The sequence below is a fragment of the Vulpes vulpes genome, chromosome 16 (assembly GCF_048418805.1).
Source record: "Vulpes vulpes isolate BD-2025 chromosome 16, VulVul3, whole genome shotgun sequence".
NCBI lineage: Eukaryota > Metazoa > Chordata > Mammalia > Carnivora > Canidae > Vulpes > Vulpes vulpes.
Genome location: NC_132795.1, coordinates 5,825,664 through 5,852,924, shown reverse-complemented (window position 1 = coordinate 5,852,924; position 27,261 = coordinate 5,825,664). Strand labels below are relative to the sequence as shown.

Genomic DNA, 27,261 nt, shown 5'->3' with positions numbered 1-27,261 from the left:
TTTCTGTTCTTTCTCAGTCTCTAGAACACAGCTAGCTGAGATAAACAGTATGGTTATGATTTTGTTCTGGTGACACGGATTTTGCTCTATGAAAACGGTATTTCATTATAATTGTAATACAGGTAAGAGTGGTAGACAAAGGATTCTTCTTTCTCAAACCACCTTACAAATTGTAAAACAAAGGTTCTCAGCTTAAGGAAATTCTCATATAAAAAGAATTTGGTTATAACAAGAATTACCTTTACAGATTAATTTTATATGGATTGCTGTAAAATCAGTATATGCTCGGGGTGTTTGGATGACTCAGTCAGTTAAGCATCTCAGGGTTGTGAGATTAAACCCCCATGTTGGGCTCTATGCTGGGTGGGGAGCCTGCTGAGGGTTCTCTCTTTCCCTCTCCCCCTCCTTGCTCTCATTCACACACACACACACACACACACACACACACACACACACACACACACAAAATTAGTAGCTCTTTACCTTCCCTAAAACTGCATTTTTAACCACTTAAATGATAGACACTTTTTTATAGCACAGACTATAAACTCTGAAGTTTACAGCATCTTGATTTTAGACTCCAAATCAGTAAGTAGTTCATCATTTTTTAATTGTATTGAATTGCTGACTGAATATTTACCATTAAAACTAACTCTGAATATTCATTAAAAGAGAAAAAAACCCTCAGGATATATTAAGGGCAAAAGCAGTATGATCCCAATTAAAAAAAAAAAAAAATATATATATATATATATAAAAGATGTCAGAACTTCTTCCTTTCCTACATTCTTGAAGAAACAGTCATTTCCATAGCCCCAAAGGGGCAGCTCTCAAGTCCATCTGACCCTACCTGTCCCTGTGGCCTTAGCTTAGTACACCAGGAATGGATATTTGAGTTAACCAATCAGATTACTTCTGGAAATCTGGAACTGAGGCATACAAAGTTAGCTGATGGGAAACATTTCACATGGAAGAAAGATTTGGGAGCTAATAAGGCTGCTTTTTTAGGACCTACAACAAATATTATTACTTTTATTACCAAAATATACTCAATTAAAAAAAGTGACAAGTACAATTTTTCTTAACCAATAATTTTCATCATTCCATGTATCAATGTGCTCTACACAATCCTAAAATTACACTATCAGTGATTCCATGTAATAGAAAACCAATCAAGAAAGTTTGAGATAGGCTTCCACTGCCAGGGTCTGGGGAAGGGGCGGCAGGCACCATGTCCGGTTGCAAAGGTGGCAATAAGTCCCTGAAGCAGCCCAAGAAACAGGCCAAGGAGATGGACGAGGAAGATAAGGCATTCCAGCAGAAACAGAAAGAGGAGAAGAAACTCAAGGAGCTAAAAGCCAAGGCTGCGAGGAAGGGACCTCTGGCCACAGGTGGAATTAAGAAATCTGGCAAAAAGTAAGCTATTCCTTGTGCCTGAGGCAGTGATGATCCTTAATTCCATTCCTGTTTAAACATCTGGATTCCCTATCATAGCATCTGTTGCCACCTATAGCTGGGATGAAGTGTTGTCTTAGATCCTGTTGTACATTTAAGAATAAACTTTTGTAAAAAAAATAAAAGAATCAATCATAAAAAAAAAGAAAGTTTGAGATAATCAAGATAGGTTTAACTTCAGGACAAGATTATCAGATGGATACAAACACTGCTTAAGATCCATGGGAACAAATATAACCATGGAATAGTAACACACTTTTAAGTTCCCTAAAACTTAAGTTCAAGGAACTTGTACAATGAATAAAAGGAAAATCATGTGATAAAACTCAACATTCTTATATACTGAATACAGATCATACTGTCTCTTTCCCTACCCTAAGTGAAATCTCCTTTCCCACAGTGAATGGGAACTCCAAACACAATTTTTTCTTAAAGACAGAAAGCTGGTCTTTTTTATTTACCCCTTCATATCAGATAAGTCATTATTTCCTAAGTATCTCTTAACTCCATCAACTTTTCTTTCAAATGCAAAAACCCTGGCCTAAGGTACCACTGGCTTTTGGTCTAGACAACTGCAGTAGCTTTCTAAAAGGTCTCAAAGGATTACTTTGGGTTCTTTAATTTATGTGTTACACGGCAGCCAGAATCATCTTTTACAAATATAAATCTTTATCAAACACTTGTTTGCTTAAAAATATGCAATAACTTCCTAAAGCTTTTGAAATAAAAGTCCAAACTTCCAAACGTGGCTTTAGGCCATGTAAAAACTAGAGAATGCATGGCTATCTTTTGCTTTTCTTCCTCAACACTAAGCTCCAGCCATGTAGATCATTCTAAACTTTTTTTTGTTGCCCACTACACCTTGGCAGCCTTTCTCACATCTGGCCTTTGCATACACTCTTCTCTCTGGCTAGTGTCTGGAGACAGTGAAACTTTACTTGGCCAGTCCTCCTGCCTCTCTTGAGTTGATTCATGAGACAATCTGTTGGGCTCCAAATATTAACTGAGGATCTACTATGCCCCGGGCACTGTTGTAGAAGATGGGGATATTGTGATAATTGAGGTAAGGTGACCCTTGTCCTCAAGGAGCTTAAGTAAGTACAAAGACTCTCAGATGAGAATGAATTTAGCATATTTTGAGGGAAACAGAGAGACAAAAGCCATGATGGCTAAGTAGAGTGAAAGAGTGGAGATAGGCCATGTTAAGAAGCTTGGATGAAGCGTAACGGTAAATCAAATAAATTTAAAGAAGAATAACTGTGATTTATGCTTCATAGAGATTACTTTGGCTGCTTTAAATGTAAAGTTTAAGCTATAAGTTTAAAGCTCATGAGAGAGATTCAGGCTAGAGATACGTATTGGGTAGTTCATCAGTATGTGAAGCTGTGGTAAAATATGAGATGACTCAGGGAGACAGCTTTAGTAGAGAAGACAGCTAAGGATGATGTCCTGGGAATACTCCACCAATTAGAGTTCTGGCTGGGGGATGGGATGGATAATTGAAGCGAGTAGCTGGTTGGGTTTAGTAGGAAGAAAACCCCCTGCCAAGTATGGTTATCATGGAAGCTCAGAGAAAAAAAGCTTTTAAAAGTTTTAAATGCTAAGGAGGGAGTGGTGAATTATGTGAAATACCACTAACATAAACTTGATAAACACTGTTTCAGTAAAGTGATAGGGAGGAAAACCCACTTGGAGAGGGTTGACAAGAGAATGGGAAATGGTAAAAAAGTAGAAAGAATGAATAAAACAACTCTCTCAAAGAATTCTGCTGTGAGTAGAGCAAAAAAAAAGGGGGCATGAGCAGTAGGGGAATAGAAGGTCACCAGAGTTTTTTAAAGATGGGGTTTTAAGAATTTTTAAGATTAAGGAAGAGAAGAATAATTTAAAGAGAGGGAAGACTTGATACAGAAGAGAAAGAATATAATTTCAAGAGAGATCTTTTGGAAGGCACAGTGGATCAAATTCTGAACATGAACAGAGGACTGGCCTTAAATAAGAGCAGGGATATTTCCTCCATAACAAAAGTGAAGGCAGAGTTTTCATGACTACATCTATCTTCTTTGAAAAGTACACAGTTTATCTATAAACCTAGAGTGTGTGTGGAAAGAGAAATGGATATTTGAGGAAGAGATCATGGAGAGTGAGAAAAGAAATTTACTAAAGAAGTATAACAGAACTGACTAGTAGCATTTAGTGCCCACTTAAGAGTACAGTCATGAATAAGAGGGAAGTCTAGTCAGCACGAATTTGTGATTTTCTCAGTAATCTTCAGCTGCTTGGGTATATAGGAAGCTAGTTGAGCTGGGAGCTGGGGTTGTGTCAGGTGACTGTGACAAAAGAGAAGAGGAAAAGAGATGAGGATACCAAGATCCAGCATACAGGCTGGGAAATTGAAAGAGGGAGATGATGAGTAGCAAAAAAGAAGTCAAAGGACTGGACATTTTTTTTTTTTTTTAAAGTAGGCTTCACACCTAGCATGGAGCCTAACATGGGGCTTGAACTCACAACCCTGAGATCAAGACCAAGAGTTAGACACTCATTTGACTGAACCACCTATGTACCCCAGGACTGGAAATCTTAATGAAATCAAATAATCACTGAATAGAACATAACACTAAGTAAGTTGGAAGGAGAGAAGTGTGTCTCTCTGTGTCTCTGATGAATAAATAAAATCTTAAAAAAAAAAATCTAGCAGATGAAGGTGATGGATGCATTCTCTAGTTTTTACATGGCCTAAAGCCACGTTTGGAAGTTTGGACTTTTATTTCAAAAGCTTTAGGAAGTTATTGCATATTTTTAAGCAGATGAAGGAGAAGGAAGATGGTATATATATATAAAGACAAGATTGGCTTTTTTGATAATTATTGTTGGTAATAGGTACAAGGGGGAAGAGCCATTATACTCATCTCTCTACTTTTGTCTTTTTTTTTTTCTACTTTTGCCCTTGTTCCATATTTTCCAGAAAAAAAAAAAAAAAAGAAATGCTGCAGCAGAAGCAATGTCTTTGGGTTTCAGTTACAGTAAGAAGGTGGTGAATGGAACAGTGACATTAAAGAAACACAAAAAAGGCTTGTATCCAATTGGGGAAGACAGTAGCTAGACAATAGAGGATTTTATAAAAAGAATATAAAGTACTTAAAAACAACTTTGCTCTCCTCAAAGTTGCTATATGGTTGTAAACCGCAGTGGTTATTAATGATTCTGATAACTCAGTGTTCTCTACTTACAGAGAATCTAGAACTAATTGTATGTAACTTCCTTTGTTAATTTTAGGAAGCTGCAGGACTGAGCAAATATGTGAAAGGAAGAGTTGAAAGCAGAAATTATTGGCAAAAGGCAAAAGCACTAATATTAACCAATGATATCTAATGGCAGTGACTACAAGTTTAATATGAGAAAGGGATTTCTTAATGATACTTGCATCAAGAAGGGGGGGGGAAAAGGAACATCTATTTCCAAACACCATCAGCTTTCTGTTTCCAATTAGACTGAGGATACACTAATTCTTACTTTCACTTGCATGTAAACTAATTCACAACTGATGAGGCTTAACTCCAAGAATACAGCAAATAATTGTGATTTACTACTATTTATCTCCAAAATTCTCAGCTTGATGTACTGAACACATCAGCTAGACAAATAGATATGCATTTCAAGGATATCTGGAGAACAATATTAGAGTTGGTTATAGGAAGAGATAGTAAACGATTAGAGACTCAAAACCTGACCTCAGGGGTCAAAACCAGAGTTGGTTACAGGAAGAGATAGTAAAAGATTAGAGACTCAAAACCTTAGTTCAGGGGTCTTTCTACTATTATAAAGGGATGAACCCAAAGGAGAATTATTATCTATACACTAAAACTTAGTACAAATTCAGATGCAGAAAAATGAGGAAAGATTTATACCAGTTTTTGAGAGAGCAGTGGTGAGAAAAAAGTGACCAAAAAAATGACATTTACTTAAAATGTACAAAAGAATTTTAACTATTCTTTTGATGTACATTTAAAGGGATATGGCATACTTTACCACCACCCTCTGGATACTACTCACAGTATTTACTTCTCATTTTTTTAACCTGTTTTTTTTTTTTTTTTAAAGCATGAAAATATTATTAGCCTTGTTACACAGATCCATTTCACCTTCCATTATTTAGAAGCCACTTGTCCCTATAAAGCTTTAGAACATAGCTGTGCCTTAACAGATGTTTACTTTCATTAAACCTACCAGGCTCTGTGACTGTTTTGGGCTTCTCAGTTTCCACAGGGTCTTGATTTTCAGGCATTTCTTGAATATCATCTTCTGCAAATCCGGTATCTGGGCTGCTGGTTGGTTTATCATCATCTTCATGACTCAGAGTTGGTGAAGCTTCTCTCTTACTCATCTCTAAAACAGCTGCTAGCAGCTCTTCTTCGCTCATTCCGTCAAATCCGGAGTTTTCCAATTCTGACTTATCAGGCTCTATTCTGCATGATTTTGAATCCTGAAGAAGAGAGTTACTTTTAGAGGAAACCAGAATGCCTGAGAATATGGCAATCTTAGAGTTTGATGTGAAATGTTTATCTCTAAAAAGTTTCCTTTCTTTGATGTTTTGGGTTATTTAGCAACCAATAACTGATGTATGAACTCTGGCAAACCTAATTTTCTTTTAATAAGTACACAGGGATACATGTTTATTTTATTGATTATATTAAGTGTTAAGTATAGGATTTGGAAAATACATAAAAATAATAAATTCACTCAAAATCCATCACTCAGAAATAACTACAGTAAATATTTTTGGTGTATTTTCTTCTAGATATACGTGGATCACGGTTACTAAACCTAGTATTTTTTTTTGTCATTTTAGTTACATTTTTAAATTTTTTATTCAAATTTAATTTAGTTAACATATGGTGTATTAATTTTGGGGACAGAATTTAGTGATTTATTATGTGCATATAACACCCAGTGCTCATTACACCAAGTGACCTCCTTAATGCCCACCATCCAACTGCCCTGTCCCCTGACGCACCTCTCTTCCAGCAACCCTCAGTTGCTGACTGAGCCACCCAGTTGCTTAAGTGTGCCTTAGGCTCAGGTCATGGTTTCTGGGTCCTGGGAACGAAGCCCTGCTCAGGAGGGAGTCTGCTTTTCCCCCTTTTTCTGTCTCCACCCCCCCTTTCCCTGCTCATGCTCAAGCTCTGTCTCTCTCTCTCAAACAAAATCTTAAAAAAAGTCTCATAGTTTGCCTCCCTGTTTTTATCTTATTTTTCCTTCTCTTCCCCATGTTCATGTTTTGTTTCTTAAATTCCAACATATGAATGAATCATATGGTATTTGTCTTTTCTGACTTATTTTGCTTAGCAAGATATCCTCTAGTTCCATCCATGTCATTACAAAATGGCAAAATTTCATTCTTTTGATGGCTGAGTAATATTCCATTGTATGTATATATATACCACATCTTCTTTATCCATTCATCTGTCAATGGATAGTTTCTGTAGTTTGGCTATTGTGGACAGTGCTGCTATAAACATTGGGATGCATGTATCCCTTCGAATCACTATTTCTGAATCCTTTGGATAAATACGTTATAGTACAACTGCTCAGTCACAGAATAGTTCTATTTTTAACTTTTTTTTTTTTAAGATTTTATTTATTCATGAGAGACACGCACAGAGAGAGGCAGAGACACAGGCAGAGAGAGAAGCAGGTTCCATGCAGGAAGCCTGATGTAGGACTTGATCCCAGGATTCTGGGATCATGCCCTGAGCCGAAGGCAGATGCTCAACTGCTAGGCCACCCAGGTGTCCCTATTTTTAACTTTTTGAAGAACCTCCATACTGTTTCCTAGAGTGCGTGCACCAGTTTGCATCCTCACCATGTAAAAGGGTTCCACTCTTGCCACATCCTCAGCAATACCTATTGTTTCCTGAGTTCTTAATTTTAGCCATTCTGATGGTATACCTAATACTTCTTTTTTCATTGCTATTTAAATTTTAGGTCACCATCTTTTCCCCTGCTCTTTTCAAATAAGTGAGAAAAATAAAAACAACATTAAGATTATATAAATATTCAGAAATTATTTTCTGAAGCACTTTCTCTCGTTTCTGGGAGAACATGTGACTTTCTATCATTTCTCATTCAAGGTGAGAGCCACAAACTATCTTTAGCTTTAAAGAAGATGGGAAACAAGTCAATAAAAATTAACTACTAAACTAATTATTAACAAAACGGAGATTTAAAATCAGTCACATGAGATGGTGCAAACTCCTAGGAAAATCTGTATCTTCAAAATATTGCCTTTCACGAAGATGGCGCTGAAGGCGAAGAAGGAAGCCCTTGCCCCTCCCAAAGCTAAAGCCAAAGCAAAGGCTTTGAAAGCTAAGAAAGCGGTGCTGAAAGACGTGCATAGTCACAAAAAAAAAAGAAGATCCATACGTCACCTACATTCTGACGACCCAAGACCCTGCATCTCCGAAGGCAGCCCAAATATCCTTGAAAGAGCACCCCCAGGAGAAACAAGCTGGATCACTATGCCATCATCACGTTCCCCCTGACTACTGAATCAGCCATGAAGAAAATAGAAGACAACAACACACTTGTGTTCATTGTGGATGTCAAGGCCAAAAAGCACCAGATCAAACAGGCTGTGAAGAAGCTCTATGACACTGATGTGGCCAAGGTCAACACCTGATCAGGCCTGATGGAGAGAAGAAAGCATACGTTCGACTGGCTCCTGACTATGATGCTTTCTTTGGATGTTGCCAACAAAATTGGGATCATCTAAATGGAGTCCAGCTGGCTATAAATCTAAATATAAATTTTTTTCACCATAAAAACAAAAACAAAGTACTAACGTGTCAAGACAGAAAATGATGAAGTTCTGCTTTCTCACATTATTGAAACCTCTAGATTACATGTTTGGCCTGTTGTAAAATGCTTACTACAGTCTCCCATATATTAATAATCAGTAATAAATAAGCGAGTAATTATTTCAAGACCCATACATAAAAGCAACTCTGAAGATTAACAGGAGAAAGCAATTTACCTGTAACAACTTTTATTTCTAGAGTCTCAATCATGGAAACAACCTAAATGTCCATCAATGGATAAATAAAAATGTGGTATACACATACAATGGAATACGATTCTGCCACAAAAAAAAAAGAAATGAAAATTTTGTCATTTGCAACATGGATGGACCCTTGAAGGTATTATGCTAAGTGAAATAAATCAGAGAAAGACAAATAACATATTTCACTTACATGTGGAATCTAAAACAAAAACAACCCCCACACCCAACAAGTTCAGAGATGTAAAGAACAGACCAGCAGTTGCTAGGGGAGGAAGCCAGTATGTGTTCACATGAAATGGGTAAAGCAGACCAACTTCCAGTTATAAAATACATAAGTTGTGAGGATGTAATGAAAAGAGCTAGACTATTATTAATATTTTATTGCAGATCTGAAAGTTGCTTAAGAGAATAGATGTTAGAAGTCGTTATCACAAGAAAAAAAATTTTTTTTGGCTACCTATGTATGGTAATGGATGTTACCTTACTGTGGTGATCTTATTGCAATACTTAGAAATATTGAATCAATATGCTATATACTTGAAACTAATATATCAATTATACCTCAGTAAAAAAAAGTCCCAATCCATTTTTAAACAAACTGGTTTTGTAATTACAGAAAATAAACTCTTTAAAGCTAGTGTTTCAACAGATCCATTAAGTTTATGAGTTTATGATCTATTCTGTGTATTTACTAAGTTTGTTTAAAAAAAAAGTTTGGGGCAGCCCCGGTGGCGCAGCGGTTTAGCACCGCCTGCAGCCCGGGGCGTGATCCTGGAGACCTGGGATCGAGTCCCACATCAGGCTCTCTGCATGGAGCCTGCTTCTCCCTCTGCCCGCCCCCCCCCCACTCTGTGTGTGTCTCAATAAATAAATAAAAAATCTTAAAAAAAAAAAAAAAAGTTTGCTGATGCTGGTTTTAAAGCATTTGTTTGGACAGTTAAGAGCTATACAAATATTTGTCAAATATTTTGATGAGAAATTACTTACTTTTTCCAGGTCGTCCTGCTGCTGTTCACAGCCTGACATTTCACAAAGTCTCTGGCTAAGGGCCACAGAGCGTTTTAGCTCATCCTCACTGTCTGAATCAAGGCATAAAGCCAAGGAGCTCTTGGATTTGAAGGTGAAATTCCTGTAATTTAAGAGAAAAAACCTATAAACATCTGATAAACATCTGTCCCTGTTATTCCCTTGATGTATAAATACCAAAATAAAAAAAACTTTTTCATTATGGAAAATGATTTACAGAGAAAAAAAAGATATAGCAAAAAAGGTGTATTTAAGCATTACCTTTGCCCCACTCCAAAACAGCCATGCTTTGAAAATTAACAATTCTTATGTTATAGTAAAATCCATTGGTAAACTAATCACTTTGTGCCTTTTTTCTTTTAATGATTAACCCCAAAGAAGTTTTTGTATTTATAAAGCAAGTATTCTACTAAATGCATGCAGACATAGCAATGAATAAATGTTTTTGACAACACTGTGCACGAGGACTAATTCTTATCTTTTAAATTATGATCCATGTATTTTAAAATTAACAGTAACATTCCACTTATCCAATTATATGTAGATCAGACTTCTGGCAACCTCTATTTTCCAGAACACAGGGATTCAAAGGCAAGAAAAAAGGCTTCTGAGGAAAGCAATAATTTCAAAGCCCATGCACTTTACTCTTTAGACAGGGACCCTTTCTTTCCCAGGAAATGGTGTATAAAATAATGTAGCAAGTTCATCAAGAAATGAGAGCTAGGAAATGAGAGAGAATAACCACAAAAAGGGCAATAAAGACTATAAAGTCATTTAATATAAACTGTTTTGTAAGAATTAAAAGCCTCTTAGGGCATTATCATATTAGAACATAGTGCAATAAGTGACACTTATTAATGCTGTTAAGTCACTAAAATATATTTAAATTATCTTCAATGTATTTTTTTTAAGAATATAGGGTAGGTATTCTGTAAGGTTATAGAGTATATAACCACCTGAAATGGTTAAACATTTTAAAGATTAATGCTTAAAAAAGCAAGCTTCAGCTACATAAAAATTTGTATATGAAATATCAAATATCATCTTCAATGATACCAGATAAGTAACGTGTTACTGCATTGTCTAAGTGAGCTGAAAATAAACTAAAAGAAAAAGTGGTAAAGGTCAAAGAGCATGAACTTTCTTTGATGGAGGTTAACGTAAATTCATATACTACACTAAAAAAAAAAAAAGCAAAATGGAAATTGGAAAAATGCAATTAACCTAAATGTAAAAACTATAAATAAACATATAGAATGATGGCACCAAGAAATAAGAGGCCACAATGGAAACCAGGAGGATTGCATAGCAATGTAGATCAAAGAAAAGAGGCAAGTGGTCAGTGATAAGCCCAAACATAGTCTGTGGCTGAGAGTACCCAGGATATCACTGCACTCCAGCCTATACACTTGAATAGCCTCCCATTATGTGTTCAAAGTGTTTTTAGTATAACTTAGAAATAGCCAATTAGCCATCTTAATTCCTCATTTCTGATTTCACGCTCACCAAGCAAAACTGAATGTATTAATTTGTTTATCCATGTAAATACTTTGCTGAAGGAGGGTGACACCTGGCTACTAATGTACCAGGGTCAAATGTGACAAAGGACATTATAAAAGAACCAATGGTATTCTTGTTCATAACTCAGCCTCTTTTAAGTTTGATCGGCATGACAGGTCTTCTAGGGCCTAATTATCCTTTATTGACCAACTCTCAAATTCTCATACTAGTAGACCCTGGAGAACAGATGACCATGCCAAATATAATGATGCCCAATGAAACCATCTCCTTCTTGAAACTATAGTGATTTGGTACATAAAGAGTGCATTCCATTAATAATTACTATATTCACAGAAGGCAGCTTGCCTGTAGTAAGGAAAAATATTCATCCTGTAAATGCATCACTTGCTCACTTTCTAAGCAGCCAAGTGGTATTGCTCATTTGTATCTTGAGAACGGGCAAGAGTATTCATATCGGTACCATTTCAGATTTCTAGTCATGTTAGTCATCTGGTTTTAATTGCACTGAAAAATAATTAACAGGAGGAAAAGAAAATAGCAGTTCCCAAATGTCATTTTATGGTTATATAAGCCCCCCAAAGCCCTTAAACAACAGAAGTGTCTCTTTTCTAAAAGTACTTTGGGACATCAAATTTTCAGAAAAACTAATTTGAAAGATAAATGACAGCCAAGTCATTTAGAATTATTTAATCAGGAACTGTGGTTCTAGAGGAGATATATTTTTTAAAAAAAGTATTTGCTTCCTTTTCTTGGACAAACTTCCATCTTAAGTAAAAAATATAAAACATTTGTAGAATAGCTACAGTTCATTGTGTGTTTGTTTTCTTGTTCCCTTTCAGAATTGCTCCAGTTCAGTGTCTAAGACAGGAAGTCCCAGACTGATTAGCAACAGGTGAAAAAGATATTTTGGGATCCCCAAGTGTACCTTTGAGGAACAGTGCTTTATACCAACAGTGGCTATTTTATCCCTTCAATCCTTAAAATCCCTTGTCATCAATTTCTACACTTGTAGGATTAAAATATTACATATTAACAGATGACTTAAGTTTAAAAACAGAATTTTGAGAGGATCACCTGAATGTGCTTCACTGTTAAAGATTTGTTATACCCTAGGTTATAGTTTAAAGCAGATTCAGGAAAATTACAAAGTATAGTAATACAGAGCAGTTATCATGCAAAGAAAAACAAAGAAAAGGGAAGGGCATAATCTTGGAAATCAGGGTAAGCCAAATCCTTAAAAATACAAATTTTGGGTACACAAGAAATATAACTCACTTTGAAGGTGTAGAAGGGCTGGTGATGCAGGAATTCACCATTTGAGAAGCTTTCAATGGTCTAGAACTATCAGAAAATTAGAAAATATATAATGTATATAATTACATTATTAAAAATATATATTTAACTATAAAGTGAATTATTCCCTACTATAGTTCCTTATATATCCTTTTGAAAAGCAAATAAGTATAATACTAATACTAGCAGTAGAGGCCAAAAGAGAAAACAAAATACCATCTGTAGGCTTTTCCTGATCCAATGATCTAAATAAACAGCATTGGAAATGAAGTCAAAGGTAATGCATATGAAAAGAACAACTTGGGAAAAATGATCTTGTCTCGGTGCTTTACTTTTAAACAATAGAGTAATAATAGCTCTCATTTATTGAGGACTTACTAGCTATCAGACACTAGAGTAAGAGCTCATGTGTATTACCTCATTTAATGTTCACACCATCCTATTATTTCCCCTACAGACAGGTCAAAGAACTTCTCCAAAGTCTTCAAGCCATTCCAATGTGGAGTCATATAGCCTGGTCTCAGGCCTGTGATCATGAATCGCCTACACTGATGGCCACAAAGAATAACAGTTCCACCAGCAGAGGGCAGTTTGCATTAAGCAAATCATCTATTCTGAAGAAAGGCCTTGAGAGAAAACCCAGAAACACTAAGACTCTGGGGAAAATGTCTTTATTAACAAGTAGACCCACCAATGCCTTTAGTGCAAACTTATATAACGTAGTATTTATTTCATTAGGCCAAGGGAAATACATTTTATAAAACTGCACCAATTTGTGTTAGCAAATGTTCATTCACTTTCTGAAAGGTCTATGATTCTACTTTAGCCAAGAGACCAGGCTCTTTCAGTTACTAACTGCACGACCTTAAGAAAAATCACTTAATCTTGGATCTTCTCTGTAAAACTAAAAATTTAGGCAAAATCTCTAAGATCCTTTCCACTTCTAAAGTTGGAGAACTTTATGGTTTTACCAAATTAGAGTTCAAGTAAAAAACTGTAATCCATGGCTCCAAAATAATGCAACAAGAATAATGCAAGAAAGAGCAACATTCAGAGAAGTCCTAAGGTTTTCCCAGCATACATGATGAAGCAAAATCAAATGTAAAGATTACTTCTTTTCTCACAGAAAAATTTCTTGGAGCCTCAGAAGTTCTTCATTCACATTACTGATAATACATTTAGGAAGAGACAAGCAATTTTGGGGGCACTAGATAAAATTTAGTAAACTGTTTCTCAAATTTGTATAACCCAAAGAGTTAGCAAAGGTATTTTAAAAAATGCTTATTCTTAAGCCCTATCTCATATTTACTGAAACAGAACTGCTAGGGAAACAACACAGGAATTGGTATTTTTTTAGTGTTCAGGTGATTCTTATGAATATCCAAATCAGATTTATAGTCCCAAAATGTATAAAGTTGTCTTCTAGTTATCTATAAGACTAAGAGCACTGTCTAAAAAGGTAGATTATGAAAAGCAATTAATGTACAATGGAAAAATTTTGTTTTAAGTATTTTATTTAATTATTTCCATCAGGCAGTAATTTGGCACAAAATCCCAAAATAAATCAAAATAAAATCTCCTGCTTGGGCTGATTTTTTTACCTGAGAGTCATATTATCTAGTTCAATTATCGTTTCAAACAGGTACTAAAGCCTTTCTACTTCAAAAGGGAAGGTAAAGAAATTCTCTCTCAAGGACTTACATTGCCATATGTGCACTCCAACCAAGGGTGAAGGGTGGTTTTGTATTTTCAGTGCAATGAGAGGATAGGGTCAGATATCTTGGAATGATGACCTGCTGCCCAATCTTGTTGTTAAGTGAGAGAGTGACATTGAAGCTATACCGTTTCAAATGAAGAATGAGTATCCTGAAAAACAGGAGATGACATTACTAGTTCATACATAACAGAGCTAGCTCTCTTACAGATGAAAAGAGATCACTGTAACTAACCATGTTAGATAGCTTTGGACTTAAAGAATACATTTGGCTAAACGAAAGATCCTTCAAGAACAGTTATTGAATATTTGCCATGTGCTAGGTACTAAAAATATAAATAAAAATAAAACATGGGCATTAGGTGGATATTGGGTAAAATATTTATAATGTTACCAGAAAAAACATACAAACAACAAAATACCAAATACAACACATTTTCTTTTAAAATGTTGGTCTTGGGGGGCACCTGGGTAATACAGTCCGTTGACTGTCTGACTCTTGGTTTTGGCTCACGTCATAATCTCTGGGTCATGAGACTGAGCCCTGCATTGGACTCTGTACTCAGCACAGAGTCTGCTTAGTTTTTCTCTCCCTATCCCTCTGTGCTCCCCTTTGTCATTCTCTCTCTAAAATAAATAAATAAACAAATCTTTATTTAAAAAATCTAAAAAAATAAAATGTTGGTATTGGGTTAAATCATTTAGTTATTTATTTCAATGTTATATAATTTACCAAAAAATAGGTATTATGTAACCATTAGTGGTAATTTAATTAAAATATTAAATAGTCCTTATGTTTGATGGTGAACATTAATTTTTTCAAGATGATTTTTAACAAGTTTTTTTTTTTTTTTTTTTTTTTTTTAGTAGGCTCTATGCCCAGCATGGAGCCCAACCTGGGGGGCTTGAACTCATTATCCTGTAATCAAGACCTGAGCTGAGATCAAGAGTCAGACACTTAACTGACTGAACCACCCAGGCATCCCTGACAAGACCTCCTATTTCGATGTGTAGCACTTTCTCTGGAGAAAGCTAAGAAAGAAATAGAAAAGTTTTCTCCGCTTATAAAAAGTTCTATAAAATTTATATGGCAAATAGGGCTTGTGGGTCTGAAAAGGCTTTTAGCTCCATAGAAACACTTCTTTTTAGTTACTATTGTGCCAACCTTTTCACCTCTGATACAGACCATAATCTCTGCTTGATGGACTAAATATATTTCATAGCCCACAAGACCATTTTTAAATTTGAATTTCAGAACTCTTATGGGAGTAAATCTCAATTCTAGGCAAAATAATGTCATTTTATGGAAAACTATTTCCTTTCTTACCGTACGTATATTTATCACAGAAGCCACAAACTATTAAAAACTGTAAATTAAAGTTACTATTTTTTCTTTAAAAAGTATGCTAGAACTCATAATCTTCAAATTTACAACCTGAAAGAACACAAGGATCCAAATGGTATGAAGAGATTAAAACTAATGGCAAATATTTTGACTAAATTTTCAAATAATCCTACCAAAATAAACAGTAATATGAAACAGAGAGATGACAATCAAAATCACTTATCTACAAAGATGAAGTAAACTAAAATTGAACATATTTGATAAAGATACCAGGCCCTTCAAGGATAAAGGTAAACTGGCTTTAACACTGAAATGATACAAAGGCTTCTAAAGTTTGGAATAAATAAATATATAACAAAAGCGATCTTCCAGAAAAAAAGGAAAACCAAGGAAAAAAATTCCCCTATTTTTTTTTTTTCTACTAAAAGAACAAATAACTAGACACTGGAAAAAGGAATAGACATTCAGCTTGCCAGGTCAAACAAGTATTTCAAATTGTACACTGCTTTCCTTAGTTAATGATAGCTGGTCACAATCAATCCTTTGCCTTAAGGTTTGTCTCCCCCATCTCCTGCCTCAAAACAGAAATAGGAAAGAATGTTTCTTGAGTAAAAAAATGGTCAACATAGTAATACTGCTATGATTTAGAAAGTCATTTTTTTTTTTAAAAGAAATTCATTTTCTAGAAAGGAGATTATGGAATGTAAAAAAAAACTAGTCTCTAGGGGCTAGGTTCCAGAAACTCTACTTACAGAAAAGTGAAGCTAATAAAAGAAAGTAAAGCACTCTGCAGGCAAAGTGCCACATAAATACTTAATAATAACAACCTTGTTTGTGGTTGAGATCTATTCTTGGAAAGAACTAAAAGCTGCACTATAATCACATCATACTTTGTCTCATTAGTTTAATGTATGTTTACACAGAACTAATATAAGTTAATTTCAGTCCTAATTCAGAATTGTTTTGATTACAAGAAACTCACTAACTTACAGGATCCTTTGAATAAAGGAATGCAAAACAACAAAAAAACAAACCTGCAGAAAATTACTCTTCTTGTTTTTTTTTTCATGCACACACATATATGTGTTTGTGGCAGATTTTTACTGAAGGTCTGGGATAAGAGGAGACTAGCACATAACCAAATTGCAAATTATAAGTGAATATCATAATCACCAAATTAAAAATCTACTACCTAGTCCCTACCATTGTTCCAAAATCTCACCAGCTGCATCCTCTTCTTGCCATCTTCCAAGGAGGCTCAAGTGACTACTCTTCTCCAGCATTCCAAGTCTTCTCCCTTTCTTATGCAAGAGCATCCTAACCTAACCCCCTCATATCTCAGCTTTGCTTTACCAATCCATTCTAATGAGCCTCACTTACTCAGTAATATGTCAGTACTTTAAAGAAGAAAAACTGAAGAGCAATTAATTTTACCTAGGTAGCCTGTTAAATTTGTGCCTGACAAGAGCACACTTCCCACCGCACTTCTCACAGGAATACTCAAGTTCTTCTGCCTGTAAAAAGACAAGAAGGAAAAATAAAGAAGCATGAAGTTGAATCAGCATTACCCATTAAATACTAAATACTCTTTTCTAGTCACACTAGTTCAGTACAATGACAACTTCAATCGGTTTAAATTTTGTGTCTAGAGCCACAAGCCTTACTAAATTGAGACCTAATCCTCAAAACAGTTACCTTATGATATCACGCCCTATTTCAGACTTCTTAACTTCTTTTTTTACCATGGAAACATCTCAATTTATGACAGCAACTAGACTCTGCAGTAGCAGATTCTCAACCTTTTCCCCATGGATGCACAAGAACCACTGCCAAGAGTATATCCAGATTTTAACATTTGGCCATAGCAGAGATAAGATCACCTTCAGGTTAGGCGGAGTTCCTGGTCTGTTAGGTGTAACTCTACCCCTTTCTTATAATGGAACTCAATCTTCTGGTGACAGCCCACTAAGAACAACTGCTCTAAAAGGACCAAAGTTTGGGGTGGATATCATTACCTAGAGAAAACTGAAACAAGAAATCCTTAAAAAAGGGGAGTAAAGATACATAGGAAAAGCTTCAAATTCTATAATAACAGGAATAGTAAGGAATGATAAAATAAAACAAAACAAATAAGCAGAGTATTTATCTTTGGGTGGAGCTGGATGTTCATCATTTAAAGAACAGATTTTTTTTTTTTTAACCTTAGGAAGACAACCCTACCCATTTGCTACAATAAAACAAGAACCACTATTAAAGAGACAAAGGGTGATCCTGGCAAATTTCCATCAGTTGTAAGGACTGCTACACAATAGGTCCAATTATGCAATTATGTATGTAACCTGTTAGAAACAAAAGGGAAGAGTCACGTGTACCCAAAGCTGTAGATAAATGTTTCTGTGATATAATGCTGCAAATATCCACCAAGTTTTGGGGGCATAATTGGATAGAATCTCCAATTTTTACCAACACCACCAAATTTCAGCACATGCTTCAAGTTAGTATTTATTTACAAATAACTGCTCCTAAGGTTGTCTAAAATACCTGCTATTAAGTTTAATGTATCATCTACTTAAGCAATTAATAATCTTTTTCAATGAGTTAGCAGTTCCATTTATTAAGCTTTTAAAATTAAATGTTATTTATAAATATTTCTCATTTATTTTCCCATCAAGCAATTTTGTTGACACTCTGCCTTAAGGAAACCAATTTCAAATACAATTATCTATGATATATGGAATTTAGGTTTTCAAAATACCAAAAAATATTACTTACTCTAAAGAAAAGATCAAGAGAATCTTGAATTGAACGAGGAGGGAGTGGTTTTTTCCTTCGAGGAAGGTCAATCGAGAGGTCATTAAACTGTTCTCTTTTGGGAATAATCTCTCCACATCTGTAAGAATAAAAGAAGACAAATGGAAGGATTTTGAAGTTTAACTGTGCAATACAAGATAAAATACAAATATACTTCAGAAACACTGTTCTCGCACAGAACTTAGCAGGTACTGACAGACTAAGACCAGGCATAAGCAATATACAGCTTTTAAGACTTTTCTCATGCTTATTTATTTTTTTAAAAAAGATTTTATTTATTTATTCATGAGACAGAGAGAAAGAGAGAGAGACAGAGAGAGAGAGAGAGAGAGAGAGAGAGAGAGAGAGGCAGAGACACAGGCAGAGGGAGAAGCAGGTTCCATGCAGGGAGCCTGACGTGGGACTCAATCCCGGGACTCCAGGATCACACCCTGGGCCAAAGGCAGACGCTCAACCACTGAGCCACCCAGGCGCCCCCTGTAACTGTGTTTTAATAACGAAAACACCTTTTTGTATCGAAAATAAGAATTTTTAAAATCCTATGTGTTCTTGGGGCACCTGGGTGTCTCAGTTGGTTAATCATCCAACTCTTAGTTTCAGCTCAGGTCACGATCTCAGGATCGTGAGATTGAGCCCCACATCAAGAGATGAGAGAGTCTCTCTCTATTCCTCTCCTTCTACCCCTCCCCACATGTGCATTCTCTTTCTAAAATAATCTTTAAAAAAATTCTAGGTGTTTTGGTGAAATTAGCAGAGGTGTTTGATCACTGGATATATATTTTTTAATTTTTTTTAAATTTTATGATAGTCACACACAGACACAGAGAGAGAGAGAGAGAGAGAGAGAGAGAGAGAGAGAGAGAGAGAGAGAGAGAGGGCAGAAACATAGGCAGAGGGAGAAGCAGGCTCCATGCACCAGGAGCCCGACGTGGGATTCGATTGCCGGGTCTCCAGGATCACGCCCTGGGCCAAAGGCAGGTGCTAAACCGCTGCGCCACCCAGGGATCCCACTGGATATATTTCTATAGAATTTTAAAAAATGGGCTCAGAGATCGAAACACCGTATTTATCTGGAAGCAAATTCATTTCTTTTAATTTTAAATAGCTTTAGTTGACGTTCTTCCTTCTGTCTGCATATCAGCATTTATAGTAATATTCAATCTCTTGCCCCAGTTCTCTACTGCCACAGTTGAAGACGGGGGACCATAAAAGTATATTCTTTATTCAACAAATATTTGAGTGTCTCTATCTAATAGGCAGAATTCTAAGATGACCCTTGCCCTTTGTATAATTCCATCCCCTTTAAGAGAACTTGTAACCAAAATGAGCTTTCACTCTCATGATGTTACTTTACATGACAAAGATTTTGCAGATATGATTAATGTTACTAATCTTAATGCTGAGTTGATTAAAAAAAAGATTATCTGAGTGGGTCAGACTTAATCACTTGAGCTTTTTAAATCTGGGTCCAGAGGTCTCAAACAGAGGAAATCAAGGATTCAAAGTCACACATGTACTGCTGACCTGAAAGAAAGCAAAGAGCACTGCTGTGAACTGCCTATGAAAGCCACATAGCATGAAACTACAGGCAGCCTTTAGGAAATGAGTAGTTGCAGCCAATAGCCTGCAAGAAAATGAGGACTTCAGTACTACAATCATAAGGAACTAAATTCTGCCCACAACCTTAATGAGCTTAGAGGGGGATCCAGATGAGAACAAGCAACACGTTGACTTCAGTCTTCTGATACCATGAGCAGAGAACTTGGCCACACCCTGCCTAGACTTCTGGCCCACGGAACTGTGAGTTAATAAATATTGTTTTAAGCTGATAAATTTGGGCAATTTCTTAGGCATCACTAAATACACCTCCCAAATGCCAGAAACTCTTCTAGTAGCACTGAGGTTACAGCAATGAACAAATCCAAAATAAAATACCTCCCTGCACAAAGCTATACTGGAGAAAAAGACAATAAAAAAGAAGTATGTATGGTGTGTTAAAGTGGTAAGCGAGAAACGGAAAAAAAAAAAAAAAAGATCAGAGTAGATGGTTGGAATTTAAATAGGGAAAATGCCTAGAAAAGGCTTTTTACTGAGCAAGTGACTTTTACATAAAGATATAGAGCGGAATATGGGGAAAGAGAATTTGAGATAAAGGAAACACTAAGTGAAAAAAGCCCTTAGGTACCAGGATCTAGCATTTTTGAAAAAAAAATAAAAAATAAAGCAAGGAAGCTAATTTGGTAGGAACAGAATGAGAAAGAGGAAAGAGTGATAGCAGAAGTCAGAGTTATTTGGGGGAAGAGGGACTGCTGAAAAACAGACCAGAGGGGATTTTGCACATTACCGTAAGAATTTCAGCTTTTATTTTACAGGTTATGAAGAGAAAGCTAACATAAACTACTTCCACTTCAAATGGATCACTCTGGCTAATGTGTTTTTTTTTTTTTTTAATTTTTATTTATTTATGATAGTCACAGAGAGAGAGAGAGAGGCAGAGACACAGGCAGAGGGAGAAACAGGCTCCATGCACCGGGAGCCTGACGTGGGATTCGATCCTGGGTCTCCAGGATCGCGCCCTGGGTCAAAGGCAGGCGCCAAACCGCTGCGCCACCCAGGGATCCCTGGCTAATGTGTTTTAAAAAGACTAGAGAGAGACAGTATAGAAACACAGAGACCAGTTTAGAAGGTATTCCAATGCTTCAGGCAAGAGATGATAGTGGATTTGATCAGAATAGTGGCAAGAGATCAGATTCTGGATGTACTCTGAAGGAAAAGTTGAAAGGATTTCCTGACATATAAGATGGAGGGATATGAGAGAAAGAGAAGAATTAAGAAATATACCACATTTTGGGGCTGATAAATTCTAAGTATGAAAATGTTATTACTGAGATAGGAAAGACTACAGAAGGTTTTATGGAAAATATTAAGTACTTAATTTTAGATAATTTAAGTTTTTTTTTAAATTTAAGTTCTTTGAATGGAGAATTCCTCATATTCAATAATACATTATTATACTGAAACACCTTATAATTTAACTGAAAATAAGTCCATTTAAACTAGAACAGTTCAGGGCACCTGGGTGGCTCAGTAGGTTAACTGTCTGCCTTTGGCTCTGGTCATGATCCCAGGGTCCTGGGATTGAGCCCCACATCAGCCCCCTGCTCAGCAGGAGTCTGGTTCCCTCTCCCCCTGCTCTTGCGCTCTTGCACTCACTCTCTGTCTCCTCCTCTTAAATAAAATCTTAAAAAAAAACAACAACAACCCATAACAGTTTTAAAAAATAAGTACAGGGACACCTGGATGCTCAGCGGTTGAGTGTCTGCCTTTGGCTTAGGGCCTGATCCCTGAGTCCTGGGATTGAGTCAAACATCAGGCTCTTTGCATGAAGCCTCCTTCCCCTCCTTCTGTCTGTGTGTCTCTGCCTCTCTTTCTGTGTCTCTCATGAATAAATAAATAAAATCTTTAAAAAAAATAATAAAAATAAAAAATAAGTATATTTGGCAAACTGGCCAAACTAACCCTACAGTGAGATGGGACAGAGGCTAAACAATGAAAATTATAATTTGAGGCGTATGCAATCTTCCTTCAGTCAAAAACTATTTTGTGTTTAACAAAATGTCTTAAAGAAACTTGCTAATACAGCAACTAAAGCAAGGCCTTTAAGGAGGTAGTTGTACCACTGCTGCTGTGGCCTCATAGAACCTTGCTGCCTCCCATATTTGCCACACTCTTGGGCCACTGCTCAGCCTGGCCACCTGGTGTGTGTACATTTCACGAGACTTGTTACTTCATGCATGGTGCATATACTCCTCAAATGTACACCCAACATCTGGGTGCCACACAAGTGGAGTGCCTGATTGATGCTGTTGAAACAGTACAGCAGCCACTACTTTGATGTTGCCTTCTGTCTTCTTGTGCTGCCTATAGCTATTCCTGTTAGAGGCCATTGAAATTTTCCTATCAAAAGAAATTTGGTTGGCACCCCCACAATTAAATGATACAATCACAATTAAATAACTTTGCTTCTCTAACTTGAACAAATTTGTTTGGAAAGTTCATTAGAAGAAAAGGAAAGATAATTGGCTACCATATTATTAACTACTGGTAGGCTTTTCTAGCTTTTACAAGGAGATGGACTATATTTATAAGACCCGGACTTTTGGGATCCCTGGGTGGCGCAGCGGTTTGGCGCCTGCCTTTGGCCCAGGGCGCGATCCTGGAGACTCGGGATCGAGTCCCACATCGGGCTCCCGGTGCATGGAGCCTGCTTCTCCCTCTGCCTGTGTCTCTGCCCCTCTCTCTCTCTGTGTGACTATCATAAATAAATAAAAATTAAAAAAAAAAAAAAGACCCGGACTTTTTCTTGTAAAAATAATTTTAATAAAAAGACTGACGAAATTATGAAGACAAGAAATGTCACACACTAGTGATAAAAAAAAAAAACTATTTTTATAGCATCCACGTGAATGTTCAAAATCCTAGTCACAATTATTAGAATGTTGTAACTGGAAGAGACCTCATGAACAGTCTAAGAAAAACAGAATATGGAAGACACAACGGAGAGCCAATATATGGGTTTTGAGTATTTCTAAATAAATTTCTCAAAAATAAATGAAAGAGAAGCAATATTCAGAGAATAGTTTTCTTGCGCAGAAGAAAATCCCAAATTTTTCAGATGAGAAAACTCCATCGTGTTAAAGGCAAAATTAAACAAAATACTTAAACGTAAACTTGTGAAAATGTGAATTTCAAAAATAAAGAATACCACAGATTTTCAGGAAGAAAAAGATTACTCACAAAATCAGGTCTCCCAAATGTCACAAAATAATATAGCACATGATGAGACAGTGTATGTAAGATATTAAGGGGGAAAGGCTATATGTGATTCAATAATTCTGTATTAACTCATGTGAAAGCCACAAAAATAATTCTTATTTAAACAGAAGAATTCCATTCTAAGAAAAACATTTTTAGATATGTAGTACAATAACTGAAAAATTAATCAAAACAGATCCTTTTGATGTGAAATGCACGGTTTAGGGATGCCCGGGTAGCTGAGCGGTTGAGCATCTATGCCTTTGGCTCAGGGTGTGATCCTGGTCCTGGGATCGGGTCCCATATCAGGTTCCCCGCAGGGAGCCTGCTTCTCTCTCTGCCTATGTCTCTGCCTCTGTGTCTCTCATGAATAAATTAAAAAAATCTTTAAAAAAAAAAAAGAAGAAATGCATGGTATAAAAGTCTTGGTAATGAGCATGGAAATTAACTAAATATAGAAAGTCCGAATAATCAATATAAACATTAATAAATTAAAAAGGATTGCAAAAGTTAAAAACAAATTTTGATCTTGTAAAAAAAAAAAACCCCATTTTTAATAAAAACAACTTGATTTAATAAAATAAGCAATAGGAGCAGAGTCTTTTCAGGGAAAAAGTATTTCCAAAGTACTCATTATTCCACACAGAGATTAAAAGAAAAAGAAAAACCCCATAAGAACAAACTTGTAGATCAAAATTTAGTGTTTAGTCAGCACTAAAGTACATGAGAAAACAGTCAAGTTTTCCTTAGTTCTCACCCTATAAAACATTTTTATAGAAGATGAAGACACTGAAAGGAGACATTTGGTAGAACCTACGCATTTATTGTGTCTTTACAACACAAAAAGGAAGATAAGAACTAAAACCTTCTAGAAAAATTTTAATCACATACTATAAAGAATTAAAAGGGCAAAGAGCTCTCTTATTTTTTTTTTTAAAGGTAACAGTTTTTTTTTTTTTTTTAATTTTTATTTATTTATGATAGTCACACACACAGAGAGAGAGGCAGAGACACAGGCAGAGGGAGAAGCAGGCTCCATGTACCGGGAGCCCGACGTGGGATTCGATCCCGGGTCTCCAGGATCACGCCCCCGGGGCCAAAGGCAGGCGCTAAACCGCTGCGCCACCCAGGGATCCCAAATTGCTCTCTTAGAGTCTACTTACGCTTTACAGATGATGGAGTGCTGAACTTCAAACTCCAAGTTAGTAATAACAGGGCAAGTGTACACCCTGGTGGCTGAAATATCTGGTGAATTTTCTTCTCCAGGAACAGGTTCAGTCTTCCAAGTTTTATTTAACTTCTCCATGTCCTCTTTCAGCTGGTCTAAGCACTGACTTAAAAATTCATGAGCATCCTAAGAAGGCACAATATCTTTAATCATAAGATCAAAATCCTTCTGTCACAAGAATAGCTTCCAAACACTGTGATTTATACAACTATAGCACTTGGAGGTCAGCACCATATGTGAAAAAGGTCAGATTTACTCTAGCCATTTGGGGGAACATATTTGTGAATAAGAACAAATGACAGTGCAACTGATGAATCACTAAATTCTACCTCTGAAGCTAATATACACTATATTATTGTACAGTGTTGTATGTTGTATTACACATGTAACATATAGTGTTATTAATACATACAACACTATAAGTTAACTAAATTGAATTTAAATAAAAATTTAAAAAAAAACAATGACGGATTTTATATTTTTAACTACCAGTTGGATTGGCATGAATGCATAAATCAATCAGTCCTTTAAGATAAAGTATTTTTTCTAAAATAGCCTTTGTAAAAGCTAAAATAGCCCAAGTTCCTATAATGGCAAATGGTATCTATATTATTAAAATATGATAAAACACACAGAAGAGTCATATTAAATCTTACTATATAATTCCTTAGGTTTTTCAACTTGTGATGAACACATGTACATAAATCTCATTTTAAAGTAGAAATTAGATAATACATTAAAATCATTTCAATTTCCCTTATCTCTAAAGTGTTTAAAAACAATTAGTACTCACATTCTGCATATAACCAGAGAATCTTTCTGCTGTAGCTGAAATGGCATTTTTAACCTTCTTGAGTAAATCTTTTTTGGTCTCTGAATTACAAATATCTTTCTTAACAAGCAAGTGTGCAAAGCGCCTGTTAAAATAAGAAAGTTTAGTGATGTTTTACATAAGTTTGGTTAGCATGATATTTTAAAGACTGTTAACAATAGCACACAAGGTAAAAGGTTTCTTAGTAAGAATTTAACAATTACCTGATAAGAGCATTGAGGGGAATTTTCTTCCATGGGATACCTTGCTTAAGCAAGTCATTTGCAAATGATTGGAGTGAAAACAGAGATTGTAAAATAGCATTCATATAGCAGGTATTTCCCAAATTGGAGAAGCTGAAAATGAAAAAAATAGTACTTTTGAAGACTGAAGTTCCTGACATATGTTCATTAAAGTAGGGAATCACCAGTATAACACACATCAGACTCACATGGAGGACTTATTAAAATATGTATTGCTGGGTCCCTGGGCCCCAACTACAGTTCCTGACTTAGAAACCGTAGGTCTAGAAAGAGAAGGGTGCAAAACTGCATTTCTAACACGATTTCAGCTGATGTTGATTCTGTTGGTCTGGGGACTATACTTTGAAAACCACTGCATTATAACAAGGAAAATTATACATTTTCAAAGGAATGCTAAAAAGAACTGGGGACTTATCCAAAGAGCTATTTGTTCTTATTTATAATTTTAATTTTTCCATTGAGACATAACTTACTTACTTCTGTTTAGTGTATGCCCAGAGTGGAACTGCTGGGTCATAGGATATATGTGTTTAGACTTAATGGGTATTGCCAAACACTTTCCTAAAGCACATATTTAAAAAAAAATTTTTATTAGAAAACATTCCCAAACTCTCAAGAACAGTTGCACAAGAATACTCCTTATCCCTATTCACCAATTGTTAATCTTTTGTACTATATGCTTTACCATTTGGTGCATCTCTGTATTTCTCCTGAACCATGCGAGAGTAAGTTGTATAAATAACCCTTTAGCCCTACACTTCAGTATGTATTTCACAAGAACAAGAAGATTCTCTTATATAATCAGTTACCAGCATTATAAAATTTAATGCTGACATCCTCTTTATCTAACATACTTTAACCCAATTTTGTCAATTGACTCAATAATGTTCTTCATAGCATACACACTCATGCTTAAGCACAAGATTCAGTCCAGAATAGCATAATGCATTTAGTTGTTTTTTTTTTTTTTTAAATCTGGAATACTTCTTCAGCTTTCTCTTTTGTGACACTGCCATTTCTGAAGAATACAACCTCCCTTACCCCCACAACTATTTTTTAATGGACTGTTCCTCATGTTGGGTTTGCTATTTCTTCATGATGAAATTCAGTCCAGGCTGGAAAAGCAGAGTGACACCTAGTGATACTGTGTCCTTCCAAGGGTATCACATTCAGAGGTACATGATATTCTTGTGCTAATCACTGGTGATGTCAATTCAAAACCTTGGAGAGTCTCCAAGTCTCCAATACCTTGGAGAACTTACACATCAGACTATGAGAAAATCAGGGTCTGGAGTTATCCTACTGCCACAAACAACGAAAAAATGGATAAAATATTGAATAGGCAGTGAGAATCTGTGATCCTTAAGAGAAGGGAAACAAACAGTGTGAGTCCTACCATTACAGAGGGTTTCTGGCTACAGGCAATTTGTAAACTGCAGTCCAGGGAGGGGTAGTCAAACAGCCCAGAAATCATGCTGAGTTGAAAGAAACTGGAGTTTGATAGACTGAGGTCGCTAAAATTTCTGGGACAGAGTACCTGAGAGGAGGGAGCTATGCAAAGGAAGAGCTCCAGAAATATGCAGTCTGAGCATTTGGCTGAATACGAACCTGTGTAAGCTTAGGGTAAAACCCTGTGATACTAGGCAAGAACTTCAAGGAAAAGAATAACTATTGGGGAGCTACTAGCAGAATAATTCCCGGAGCTTATGTAGAACCCAAAACTGTTTGAGTTCCCACCAGAGTGGAGAGATCTAGGTGAACTCAGAGGACATTATTAGAAATCCCAGAGGAGCCATGCTTTAGGAAAGGCATTGAATTAGTCTTAGAATAGATCTGACACCAAAGAGCTTAAACACAAGTCTCAGAATAATCAAACCCAATTACAGATTTAAAACAGCTATTACAGGGATGCCTGGGTAGCT

At 36.0% G+C, this 27,261-nt stretch overlaps 2 protein-coding genes across 7 annotated transcripts in view; one reads left to right on the top strand and one right to left on the bottom strand.

Annotated features, from left to right (window-relative positions):
* The window catches only part of USP37 (ubiquitin specific peptidase 37), a 97,055-nt gene that overhangs the window by 16,583 nt on the left and 53,211 nt on the right, over positions 1 to 27,261 (bottom strand). For 3 of the 6 annotated variants that reach the window (XM_026002164.2, XM_026002165.2, XM_072741741.1), the window contains 9 exons: positions 25,301 to 25,432; positions 25,059 to 25,182; positions 24,201 to 24,391; positions 18,184 to 18,301; positions 16,846 to 16,925; positions 14,054 to 14,218; positions 12,335 to 12,400; positions 9,500 to 9,641; positions 5,680 to 5,935 (listed from right to left, as the gene is read on the bottom strand). In XM_026002164.2, coding sequence (XP_025857949.1) covers positions 5,680 to 5,935; positions 9,500 to 9,641; positions 12,335 to 12,400; positions 14,054 to 14,218; positions 16,846 to 16,925; positions 18,184 to 18,301; positions 24,201 to 24,391; positions 25,059 to 25,182; positions 25,301 to 25,432 — 1,274 coding nt within the window. The remainder of the gene's footprint in view (positions 1 to 5,679; positions 5,936 to 9,499; positions 9,642 to 12,334; positions 12,401 to 14,053; positions 14,219 to 16,845; positions 16,926 to 18,183; positions 18,302 to 24,200; positions 24,392 to 25,058; positions 25,183 to 25,300; positions 25,433 to 27,261) is intronic. The other 3 variants (XM_072741742.1, XM_026002166.2, XM_072741743.1) reach the window with 1 other exon arrangement.
* Positions 1,232 to 1,571, top strand: LOC112922554 (uncharacterized). The gene has a single exon (XM_026002167.2). It carries the CDS (start codon positions 1,232 to 1,234, stop codon positions 1,418 to 1,420), a length of 189 nt encoding a protein of 62 aa, XP_025857952.1. The 3' UTR covers positions 1,421 to 1,571.